The sequence below is a fragment of the Amblyraja radiata genome, chromosome 9 (assembly GCF_010909765.2).
Source record: "Amblyraja radiata isolate CabotCenter1 chromosome 9, sAmbRad1.1.pri, whole genome shotgun sequence".
Taxonomy (NCBI): domain Eukaryota; kingdom Metazoa; phylum Chordata; class Chondrichthyes; order Rajiformes; family Rajidae; genus Amblyraja; species Amblyraja radiata.
The window spans coordinates 5,076,921-5,089,660 of NC_045964.1; the positions used below are offsets into that span (position 1 = coordinate 5,076,921).

The 12,740-nt window shown below is 48.5% G+C and overlaps 1 protein-coding gene across 1 annotated transcript in view; it reads left to right on the top strand.

Moving 5' to 3' along the window:
- Positions 1–12,740, top strand: part of nin (ninein) — a 136,528-nt gene that overhangs the window by 89,021 nt on the left and 34,767 nt on the right. Inside the window, exons 15-18 of the mRNA XM_033026554.1 lie at positions 1,346–1,467; positions 3,633–4,147; positions 6,045–7,646; positions 11,567–11,692. Coding sequence (XP_032882445.1) covers positions 1,346–1,467; positions 3,633–4,147; positions 6,045–7,646; positions 11,567–11,692 — 2,365 coding nt within the window. The remainder of the gene's footprint in view (positions 1–1,345; positions 1,468–3,632; positions 4,148–6,044; positions 7,647–11,566; positions 11,693–12,740) is intronic.

Genomic DNA, 12,740 nt, shown 5'->3' on the forward strand with positions numbered 1-12,740 from the left:
GGATAGAAAACGCACACCTCTAGATTCAGAGACAGTTTCTTCCCAGCTGTTATCAGGCAACGGAATCATCCTACCACAAGCAGAGAGCAGTGCTGAACTACTATCTACTTCATTGGTGGCACTCAGACTTGATCGGACTTTGCTGGCTTTACCTTGTACTAAACGTTATTCCCTTATACACTGTGAACGGCTCGATTGTAATCATGTGTTGTCTTTCCGCTGACTGGTTAGCACGCAACAAAATCTTTTCACCGTAGCTCGGTACATGTGACAATTAACTAAACCAGACCGAATGGTTTAAGGGATATGGGTCAAATGCAGGCAAATTATACCAGCCCAGTATGCCTCACCTTTCACCCCACTAGCCGTCACATACAACAAGTAATCCTCCGTCAATTTCGCCACCTCCAACGTGACCCCACCACTCGCCACATCTTCCCATCTCCCCCCATATCTGCCTTCCGCAAAAACCGCTCCCTCCATAACTCCGTTGCCAATTCTTCCCTTCCCTCCCATACCACCCCCTCCCCGGGCACTTTCCGTTGCAACCGCAAGAGATGCAACACTTGTCCCTTCACCTCCCCCCTCGACTCCATTCAAGGACCCAAGCAGTCGTTCCAGGTGCGACAGAGGTTCACCTGCATCTCCTCCAACCTCATCTATTGCATCCGCTGCTCTAGATGTCAGCTGATCTACATCGGTGAGACCAAGCGGAGGTTGGGCGATCCGCAATAACCAACCTGACCTCCCGGTGGCTCAACACTTCAACTCCCCCTCTCATTCCCCATCCGACCTCTCTGTCCTGGGTCTCCTCCATGGCCAGAGCGAGCAACACTGGAAATTGGAGGAACAGCACCTCATATTCCGCTTGGGGAGTCTGCATCCTGCGGGCATGAACATTGAATTCTCCCAATTTTGTTAGCCCTTGCTGTCTCCTCCCCTTCCTCAGCCCTCGGGCTCCTCCTCCTCCTTTTTCCTTCTCCCCGCCACCCCCCATCAGTCCGAAGAAGGGTTTTGGCCCGAAACGTTGCCTATTTACCTTAGCTCCATAGATGCTGCTGCACCCGCTGAGTTTCTCCAGCTTTTTTGTGTACCTTCGATTTTCCAGCATCTGCAGTTCCTTCTTGAACACTATGCCAACTTGTTCGGCATGAACACGGTGAGCTGGTGGTGTGTGTAGGAAGGAACCACAGATGCTAGTTGACACCGAAGATAGACACAAAATGCTGGAGTAACTCAGCGGGACAGGCAGCATCTCTGGAGAGAAGGAATGACTCCATGACAAGAAACAAACAGTAACACGAAATCATTCTCGGGTGTCTGATTCTGTGTCCTTGTGTTCCAGCGTTGGGCCTGGAGGAATGCAACCAACTAAACCTGAGTCTGGAAACAGAAATGGCCATCGAGCAGCTGAAGGAACAGCATCATCAGGCAGTCCTAACTCTGAGAGCCGACATTGCAGAAAAGGCAAGTGAACTGGTAACTGAATCGCTGGTCATTGTGACCAACAGACAATAGGTGCAGGAGTAGGCCATTCGGCCCTTCGAGCCAGCACCACCATTCAATGTGATCATGGCTGATCATCCACAATCAGTACCCCGTTCCTGCCTTCTCCCCATATCCCCTGACTCCGCTATCTTTAAGAGCCCTATCTAGCTCTCTCTTGAAAGTATCCAGAGAACCGGCCTCCACCGCCCTCTGAGGCAGAGAATTCCACAAACTCACCACTCTCTGTGAGAAAAAGTGTTTCCTCGTCTCCGTTCTAAATGGCTCACCCCTTATTCTTAAACTGTGGCCCCTGGTTCCGGACTCCCCCAACATTGGGAACATGTTTCCTGCCTCTAGCGTGTCCAAGCCCTTAACAATCTTATATGCTTCAATGAGATACCCTCTCATCCTTCTAAACTCCAGTGTGTACAAGCCCAGTCGCTCCATTCTCTCAGCATATGATAGTCCCGCCATCCCCGGAATTAACCTTGTAAACCTACGCTGCAAGAATGTCCTTCCTCAAATTATGGGACCAAAACTGCACACAATACTCCAGGTGTGGTCTCGTTAGTGCTGTGTACAACTGCAGAAGGACCTCTTTGCTCCTATACTCGACTCCTCTTGTTATAAAGGTCAACAATCCAGAACCATATTGGCACAATAAAAAATGTCAGCAAAATTATTCAGATTCAGATTCAGATTCAATTTTAATTGTCATTGTCAGTGTACAGTACAGAGACAACGAAATGCATTTAGCATCTCCCTGGAAGAGCGACATAGCAAATGATTTGAATAAATAATAATGTGATAATAAGTGTCCGGGGGGTGGGGGGGTGATTGGCAGTCACCGAGTCAGGTCATCTGATATACATCTCATCGGGTCAGATTCCTTCCTCCTTTGATATCTAGCGGTTTGGCAGGTCGATGTTAGTTTACTTAGTAAAGGTTAAGATCAGTTGGTGAGGCCGCACATGGAGTATTGTGTCCAGTTTTGGTCACCCTGCTATAGTAGGATGCTTTTATGCTGGAAAGTGTGCAGAGAAGATTTCCAGGGCTATTGCCAGGTCTTGAGGACCTGTGCTATAGGGAGAGGTTGGGCAGAATAGGACTCGGAGCGCAGGAGGCTGCGGGCCGATCCTCTAGAGGTGTATAAAAATCATGAGGGGAATAGATCGGGTGGATGCACAGTGTCTTTTACCCAGAATAGGGGAATCCAGAACCAGAGGACACAGGTTTGAGATGGGAAAGATTTAATTGATACTTGAGGGACAACTTTTTCACACAGAGGGTGATGGGTGTATGGAACGAGCTGTCAGAGGAGGTAGTTGAGGCTGGCATTATAACAATATTTTAAAATAATTTGGATGTGGATAGGAACGACTTAGAGGGAAATGGGCCAAGTGCAGGGAGGTGGAGCTAGCTTGGTTAGCATGGATGCTTTGGGCTGAAAATGCCTGTTTCCGCGCTAGTGACTCCATTTAAGAGTTTTTCCGCAGTGCAACACATTGATGAGAATACCATCTGTTTCATTTCTGGTTCATTATTGTGCGATATTCTTCGACCCGATCTTTCTGACTCTTGCATCAGGCAGAGGTTGGGGAGCTGGAGTTGGGATGGATAGGGAAGAGCTGGAAATGTGTGCGTGCGTGTGTGTGCGCTAGTGTGCGTGTGCATGCTTGTGTGTGTGTGCGTGCATGCGTGTGTGTGTACGTGTTTGCGTGTGCACGTGAGTGTGTGTGCACGTGTGCATGCCTGTGTGTGCATGCGTGTGTGTCGTGCGTGTGTATGTGCGTGCGTTGTGCGCGTGTGTGTTCATGCGTGTGTGCTCATGCGTGCGTGTGTATGTACGTGTGCGTGTGCATGCGTCTGAGTGCGCGTGTGCATGCTTTTGTGTGTGCGCGTGTGAGTGCGTGTGTGTGTGCGTGTGTGTGCTCATGCGTGTGTGTGCATGATTTTGTGTGTGCGCGTGTTAGTGCGTGTGTGCTCATGCGTGTGTGCATGTATGTGCGCACGTGTGTGCGTGCGTGTGTGTGTGTGCGCGTGTGTGTGTGCATGCACGTGCCTGTGTGTGTGCGCGAGCATGTACCTGTTCCTGGGTCGGAACGTACAGTGTGCCAAATGTCTCTGATATTTCTCCTCTGCAGGTAAATGATCACGAGGAACAACTGGATGAGGTGAGGGTCAAATATGAAACGGAGAGAGAGGGTTCCAACCAGATGCACCAGAAGGAGATCGCAGCGATGCACCAAGAGGTCACGCAACTCAAAAGCCACATCTCAGACCTTCAAGGAGAAATTGAGATCATTAAAACGTTGCAACAGTCGGCAGAACGTAAACACAGCGAGGAGCAGAAGGAGTTGCAGGACAGGTTTCACGTAGACAGAGCACAACTGGAGCAGAGGTGGAAGCAGGAGGTTGAGGAAGCTAGCCAGTCTCAGAGCACCCAGAGGGAGGAGCTACTGCAGAGGCTCAACGCCACAGAGACGCAGCTACACGTCCAAAGGAAGGAGCTGGCGGAAGGACTGGCGAAGGAGAGGGTGGAGCAGGAAGAGGCTCACTCCAGGCAGCTTGCTGACGTCACGGAGCGCTTGCAGCAAGAGAGGGATGAGCTGCAACGGAACCTCCTTCATCAGAGGCAGCTCGAGCTGCAGCAGGGCAGGTGGGAGCCTGGTGGTGGTGGTGATGATGGTACTTTATTGCCACTTGTACCTAGCCAAGTGCAGTGAAATGATTTGTTCTTGCGTGCAGAGTACACAAAAGAGTCGCCACAAAGGCGCGGACAAAGTTACTAAAAAATATCCATCCGTTCTTCACCCCACCTGTCCCGGCCCACTGGTCACCTTTTAAAAAAAAATTAACAAACAGCTTTTATTCAAAGAAACACAAATACAGAGCAGTAACAAAAATCGAGACTGCCATTTTTTTTTTTCTTTTCCAGAAAGGTTTTTTTAATTAGATTTTTAAACAAATGTACAATTTACAAGGGAAGGTAGAAAGCTCGAACAATTTAGAAAACACTTAAACAAAATTATCAAATTAAAATATTACCATTTTTATCTATAATATATTCAACCTCCTGCGGTGCCCAGCGTTCACAGAAGGCCTCCACAGTCCCCGTGGATACCGCGTGTGTGTTCCCTCTCCAGGGACACGCGAGCACGGACGTAGGCCCGGAAAAGGGGCAGGCAGCCGACTCTGGCGTGACCATCGACCGCCCGCTGCCTGGTCCCGCGAGCGGCCATCTTGGCCAGGCCCAGGAGCAAACCGACAGGGAGATCCCACCCCACCCCCGCTCCCTCCCGACCCTCCCCACTCCATACCAGGTGACCAAAGATCAGGAACGGAATGTCCCTGCTCACCGGGAGTGTCCCGGCCCGCTGTAAGGTGAAAGGTCCAACGTTTAAAGGAGATGTGCGGGGATGTTTTTATTTCTACAGGGGATGGTGAGTGATCGAAGCTGGAGTAACTCAGCGGGAGGGGCAGCATCTCTGGAGAGAAGGAATGGGTGACGTGTCAGGTCCGAACTCAAAAAGAGTCTGAAGAAGGGTCTCGACCCGAAACGTCACCCATTCCTTTTCTCCAGAGATGATGCCTGCCCGCTGAGTTACTCCAGCATTTTGTGTCTCTCGGGTGAAGCTGTTGAAGCAGCTTGTCCTGGAGGATAGTTCTGGAGTTTTGTAGCACTGGAATCATGGAAACATACACAATAGGTGCAGGAGTAGGCCTCCTCGGCACTTCTATAAGATACCCTCTCATCCTAAATTCCAGGGAATACAAGCCCAGTTGAATCCATTCTTTCATCGTATGTCAGTCCCGCCATCCCGGGAATTAATCTGGTGAACCTACGCTGCACTCCCTCAATAGCAAGAATGTCCTTCCTCAGATTAGGAGACCTAGAATCAGTTCCAATGCATTAGAAACATAGAAATATAGACAATAGGTGCAGGAGGAGGCCATTCGACCTTTCGAGCCTGCACCGCCATTCATTGTGAGCATGGCTGATCGTCCCCAATCAATAACCCATGCCTGCCTTCTCCCCATATCCCTCGATTCCACCAGCCCCTAGAGCTTTATCTAACTCTCTCTTAAATCCATCCAGTGACTTGGCCTCCACTGCCCTCTGTGGCAGGGAATTCCACAAATTCACAACTCTCTGGGTGAAAAAGTTTTTCTCACCTCAGTCTTAAATGGCGTCCCCTTTATTCTAAGACTGTGGCCCCTGATTCTGGACTCGCCCAACATTGGGAACAATTTTCCTGCATCTAGCTTGTCCAGTCCTTTTATAATTTTATATGTTTCTATAAGAACCCCCTCATCCTTCTAAACTCCAGTGAATACAAGCCTAGTCTTTTCAATCTTTCCTCATATGACAGACCCGCCATCCCAGGGATCAATCTCGTGAACCTACGCTGCACTGCCTCATTCACAAGGATGTCCTTCCTCAAATTAGGAGACAAACGTACCATTCCAACTGGACCATGCTGGGAAATCTGACTTTGTAGAGACAGTCTTTGCTTGTCCTCTTTTTTTAACACTTGTCATTATTTATGGTGTAGGAAACGTGTGGAGGATGAATTCAACCGGAAGATCGTTGAGATGGAAGCCCAGTTTGCGAAGGAGCGGCAGTCGTTCCTCGTTAGGCTTGCCGCGCAAACGGGCGAAGTGGAAGAGAGACTCCAGCAGGCGGTGGCGGGCCTGGAGAGGCAGCTGCGTGAGGAGAAAGGCCAGTGGGAGTTTGAGAAAGAGGAGCTGCTGCAGGAACACGAGGAGGAAATGGAGGAGCTTGGAATGACGCTGGCCCGGGAGAAGGCCGCGTTGGCTCGGACGCTGGCCGAGGAGCGGGAGAGCCTGGAGACGACGTGCAAAGACGAGTTCGATCAATTGGCCGTGAAACACCAGCAGCTGCAGAAGGAGACGGAGGAATTGAAAGCGGCGGTGGCCACCTCCGCTGGGAAGGAGAGTATTTTGGCAAATGAAGCCATCGCCTTGATTGATCGGACCGAAGATCGGACCCCGGCGTGGCCCGGCGGAGCAGCGTCCGAGGGGGGAGAAACTGCGCAGAAATCGCAGGACGTCCGATTGGAAGAGAAACTCGGGATGACTTGTCATCGGCCGGAGATTTCACAGGAAGGATCTGGAATTACAAGGAAGGGACGTGGTTCTGAAGGCTGTGGTGATGATGTGGATGCTGGGACGGGCCCCTTGGATGAGGAGCTCCCTGATGAATCTGAGATAAACAGGCGCGGGGAGATGCCTCAGGTGGAGGAAGAACCAGTGCCTCAGTCACCGATGGTGCATGGGGAAAGCGGAAAGGGAAGTACAGAGGTAAGGAGCGAGCATTTTGAGCTTCGGGTACCAACAGAGGAATTGGGAAACGAGGTGCCCGACTGCACGAGTCTACAGGAGGCTGAGGAGATGTTCGAGAGAGAGAAGGCCGAAATAATGAGGGCGAGGCTAGAACTTGAACAGAGGGTTGAGCTACTGCAGGGCAAGGTCACCGCGCACACGGGCGCAGAGGCGGAGTGGAAGCACCGCGAGGAGGATCTCCGATCGGAAAAAGCCGGGCTGAGAGAGAAGATCGAGGAACTGGAAGATAGAGTGGTGGATGCCTCCCATTTGCAGAGCACAATCGAACTGTTAAGCAGTGAAAAGATCGGCGCCTCAAGGAGGCAGCTGGAACTCCAAGAAAAGGTTGAGGAGCTGCAGGTGCGAATGGACCTCCTCACAAAGGGGAGTGAAGAGCGTCAGAAAGAGTTGGCAGAGGCGCGGTTGCGAAATGCGTGCTTGCAAGAGGATAAAGCGGTCTTGGAAGAAAAAACTCTGGCGCTCCCAACCTTACAAGCAACCCTTGAGATGTTCAAAAACCAGAGGGTGGAGATGGAGAAGAGGTGCGAAGAACTTGAAGAGAAGCTGGGGGGCAAATCAAAGACTCTCACAGATCTGGAAAGGGGGAAGGAGGAGTGCGAGAGGGAAGTGGCGAGACTGAAGGCCGTGACCGCAACTCTGGAGGGCAGGACCCAACGCCTGGAAGAGGAGGTAGCCTCCGCTTCAGACGTCCACAAGCAAAGTTCTCAATTGCAAAGGGAGAATGCTGAATTGAGAGCCTCCGTGGCTGCACTGCAAGAGCAACTCAGCCTCCTGCCCGCTCAGACCAACAGGTAACGGCGGCTCCAGTTTTGTGTCATTTTCTTTCAGTGAATTCTCAGTCCTTGTGATGAACGCCTCTTGATTAAATTGCAAAATTAAACATTTCCAATGCTTTCTCCTCCCCACCATGCACGGACACAGCTGACGTCTGTGAGATGTGGTAAGCTGGACACAATAATGGCTTAAGATGCGGCGGTTTTTGTAGCTAAAATTACATTGAAATGCATTTTTGTTTCTCATAATTTTGCCTGGACCTGCGAGGTTTTGCATCCATTGAATGAGTGGGGGGTGTGACTCACTTGGGCGACCTAACCCGCGAGTTCTGGCGAGTTTGCCCTCGACTCATACTCGCAACATGGTCGACGCGAGGTCATAGGAGGTCTTCGTAACTCTCCTTCATGCTCGAGAGTGGTCTCCGCGTACTCGAGGCCTCGCGGCGGTTTTTCCGATATGTTGGGGAAGTCCAGAACAAGGGGTCACAGTTTAAGGATAAGGGGGAAATCTTTTAGGACCGAGATGAGAAAAACATTTTTCACACAGAGAGTGGTGAATCTCTGGAATTCTCTGCCACAGAAGGTAGTTGAGGCCAGTTCATTGGCTATATTTAAGAGGGAGTTAGATGTGACCCTTGTGGCTAATGGGATCAGGGGGTATGGAGAGAAGACAGGTACGGGATACTGAGTTGGATGATCAGCCATGATCATATTTAATGGCGGTGCAGGCTCGAAGGGCTGAATGGCCTACTCCTGCACCTATTTTCTATGTTTCTATGTTACAAAATGCCCGCGAGTAAAAAAAGGTCACCATGGAAAAAATCGATACTTTTTTTACTCGTAGGTTTAGTCGTAGTAGGTCGGCATGTTAGTCGTAGGTAATCGAAGGTAGTCGTAGATAGTCTTCATCATAGTCGAAGGGAGGTCGAAGGAGGTCGTCTTCACTCTCCACTATTCGGTGTCCAATTTTCCCGAAGTTAGTCGTAGCTAGTCGAAGCTGGTCTTCAACATAGTTGAAGGAGGTCTTCTACATAGTCGAAGGAGGTCTTCAACATGTCATTTTTTCAAACTCTTCCAAACTCGCCAATTAGGTCGCCCAAATGGGACAGCCCGTTCAGTTAGAGGCATGTTGTGTTGTGTTGGTAGTGATGTGCAAACCATGGCAATGCTAACGCTGCTTTAAGGTGCTTCCGTTTTCAACAGATGTAACCCTATCATTTCCAACCTGTGGTGAAATATTGTCGTGTAGGTAGTACCTCCATCTAGATATCAAATCATTTCATTTTGTGCCATATTATTTTTTATTTTGTTTTACACTTTTACTGATAGGACTCCCATTTTGAAATTAAAAGGCCCCTTTCAGATCTTTCAAACTAACTTGAGCACTATCTTCACAATTATTTTCCTGTAACTTTGTTCAATATTTCAAGTATGTTTGCAACGTTGGCACAAGACATTATATTAATAATTGTTCAAACATTATGGTTAGAAAGAAACAGTTCCATGAAAATTTGAATTGGAAATTAATATGATTTCGCAAAGTGTTTGATAAGTTTTACGCTATTGCAAAAATTTTTTGTTTTCAATCATAGAGTCATAGAGTGATACAGTGTGCAACAGGCCCAACTTGCCCACACCGGCCCACAATGTCCCAGCTACACTAGTCCATCTGCCTGCGTTTGGCCCATATCCCTAGAAAACCTGTCCTATCCATGTACCTGTCTAACTGTTTCTTAAATGTTGGAATAGTCCCTGCCTCAACTACCTCCTCTTGTTCCATGCACCCATCACCCTTTGTGTGAAAAGGTTACCCCTCTGATTCCTATTCAATATTTACCCCTTCACCTTAAACCTCTGGTCCTCGATTCCCCTACTCTGTTCAAGAGACTCTGTGCATCTACCCGATCTCTCATGATTTTGTACATCTCTCTAAGATCACCCCTCATCATCCTGCACTCCAAGGAATAGAGTCCCACCTATTCAACCTCTCCCTATAGCTCAGACCCTCTAGCCATTCGGCCCATCAAGTCTACTCCACCATTCAACCATGGCTGATCTATCTCACCATTCTAACTACGTTCTTTTGCCTTCTTGGTTCTTGGTCCTCCAAAATATTCCAAATGGAATTTAAACTGGAGGTGGCGGAGGGTGGACTTAAGCAAAAAAGGATTCTTGGAGATTCTTGCCTTCGACCCATAACCACCGACACCCGTACTAATCAAGAATCTATCTATCTCTGCCTTAAAAATATCCATTGACTTGGCCTCCACAGCCTTCTGTGGCAATGAATTCCACAGATTTATCACTCTCTAACTAAAGAAATTCCTCCTCATCTCCTTCCTAAAGGAAAGTCCTTTAATTCTGAGGCTACGACCTCTGGTCCTAGAAACATCCTCTCCACATCCACTCTGTCCAGGCCAGCACATCAGCCAGTAACTAATCCACATCCATTCATTCCCTCTATATCCATCCACTCCCTGCACTTGCAGCAGCCCATCCAAACCTCCCTTCAACATCACTATCATATCTGTCTCACCTCCACCCCCAGCAGCGCATTCCAGGCACCCACCTGTGTGTAAAGAAATAACTGCCCCGCACATCTCCGTTAAACATTGCCCCTCTCTCCTTAAAGCTGTGCCCTCCAATATTGGATCTTTCCATCCTGGAGAAAAGGTTCTGACTGTCTATCGTATCTATGCCTCTCGTAATTTTATATTTTTGTATCAGCTCTCCCCCACAATCTTCAGTGTTCCAGTGAAAACAAACCAAGTCTGAATTTGCTTTAGTTTGAGTAACGCTTGGTGGTGTACTGTGCTATATAAAATGCAGCATCTTGTCGGGCTGGTGAATGCTGATGTCTTCTTGCATGGTCGGTGAAATGCAACATCGCATGCCTGATCACCCTGCACACTCCTCATCACCCATTGCATGTTCACACCCTGTCGCAAAATGAATCGGTAGAGTTGCTGCCTTACAGTGCCAGAGACCCGGGTTCGATCCTGACCACGGGTGCTGTCTGCGCAGAGTTTGCACGTTCTCCCCGTGAATGCGTGGGTTTTTCTCCGAGATCTTTGTTTTCCTCCCACACTCCAAAGCCGTACAGGTTTGTAGGTTTAATAGGCTTGGTATAAATGTAAATTGTCCACAGTGTGTGTAGGGTAGTGTTAGTGTGCGGGGATCGCTGGTCGGTGCGGACTCAGTGGGCCCAAGGGCTGTTTCCGTGCTGTATCTCTAAACTATGAAATCTTCTTCTTCTTTCGTGTGGCATGCACAGCCTAAAGTTGTTGGACAACTTGTTCTATTTGATCTTCCGTTTGTGCACGTCGAGTTGATTGCATTAGTCGAAACAGGGCGGACCACGTGAAGGTTGCAATCTTCCATCCCAACTATGAAATGATAATCTTACCTTTGTTAATCTTACCTTTTCCATTTCCCCCTGAGTCTGTGTTGCCATTTACCAGTGTGTTCAACCTCTCCCTATAGCTCAGACCCTCTAGTCCTGGCAACATCCTCGTAAATCTTCTCAGTACCCTTTCCAGCTTGACAACATCTTTTCTATAACATGGTGCCCCGAACTGAACACAATACTCTAAATGCGGCCTCACCAACATCTTATACAACTGCAACATGACCTCCCAACTTCTATACTCAATACCTCCCATGTTCAATACTCAGACTAGCCTCCCATAAGAAACCTAGTTCAAGGCCTTGTTCAACTAAATTTGAACTGTGTGCCATTTCCCAGGACCGTGACAGCCTTCTGAGAATATACGATATTAAAATTGGATCATTGTAATATAATTTAATTTAAACCGGCGAGTTACAGAAGTTTACTTCTAGATATTTTACTTCCTCATCCTTACTTTTTGCCCGCCTGCCCACTCCACACAACCGCACTGCCCGAGTAACTGCAGCCTCTCCTGTTTGACCCCTCGCAGTGAATCTGAAGCACTCGCCGATGAAAGTGACGCGCCGGGAACCCAAACGACCACACAAACGCGGGAGGAGGAAGGAGCATATCGTTCACAGATCCTAGCAATGAATGAAGCACAGAGGGAGTTCATGTAAGCTGCAGCAGAGGTTTCAGTATTGTGTTCATTATGTAGCAGCATCTGTACATAGACCCGTGTGTCCATGTCCACGGGTACCTCAGTACGTGTCAGACCTCTGTACATATACCCAGGTGTCCATGTACCCGGGTACCTCGGTACATGCCAGATCTCTGTACACAGACCCATGTGACCATGTACCCGGGTACCCCAGGATCTCACTGCCCAATCTTGGATGATGTTTTCACCTCATAGAGTAACACAGCATGGAAACAGGCCCTTCAGCCCAACTTGATTCTTGATTGTCCTTGATTCCCCTACTCTGGGTAAAATACTCTGTGCATCTACCCGATCTATTCCTCTCATGATTTTAGACACCTCTATAAGATCCTCCTGCGCTCCAAGGAATAGAGACCCAGCCTACTCAATCTCTCCCTATAGCTCACACCCCCTAGTCCTGGCAACATCCTTGTAAATCTTCTCTGTACCCTTTCCAGCTTGATAACATCTTTCCTATAACATGGTTTTCTTTCCTGTAACGTGGTCCATGGACATTCACGGACTGTGTTTACTCAGGTTTATTTACATTATAACCATATAACCATATAACAATTACAGCACGGAAACAGGCCATCTCGGCCCTTCTAGTCCGTGCCGAACACGTATTCTCCCCTAGTCCCATCTACCTGCGCTCAGACCATAACCCTCCATTCCTTTCCCGTCCATATAACTATCCAATTTATTTTAAAATGATAAAATCGAACCTGCCTCCACCACTTCCACTGGAAGCTCATTCCACACAGCTACCACTCTCTGAGTAAAGAAGTTCCCCCTCATGTTACCCCTAAACTTCTGTCCCTTAATTCTCAAGTCATGTCCTCTTGTTTGAATCTTCCCTACTCTCAGTGGGAAAAGCTTATCCACGTCAACTCTGTCTATCCCTCTCATCATTTTAAAGACCTCTATCAAGTCCCCCCTTAACCTTCTGCGCTCCAAAGAATTATTACAACATATATTTCTATTTTAACCTACGGTGAATAATAATGTCAAATTTTTTATGAAT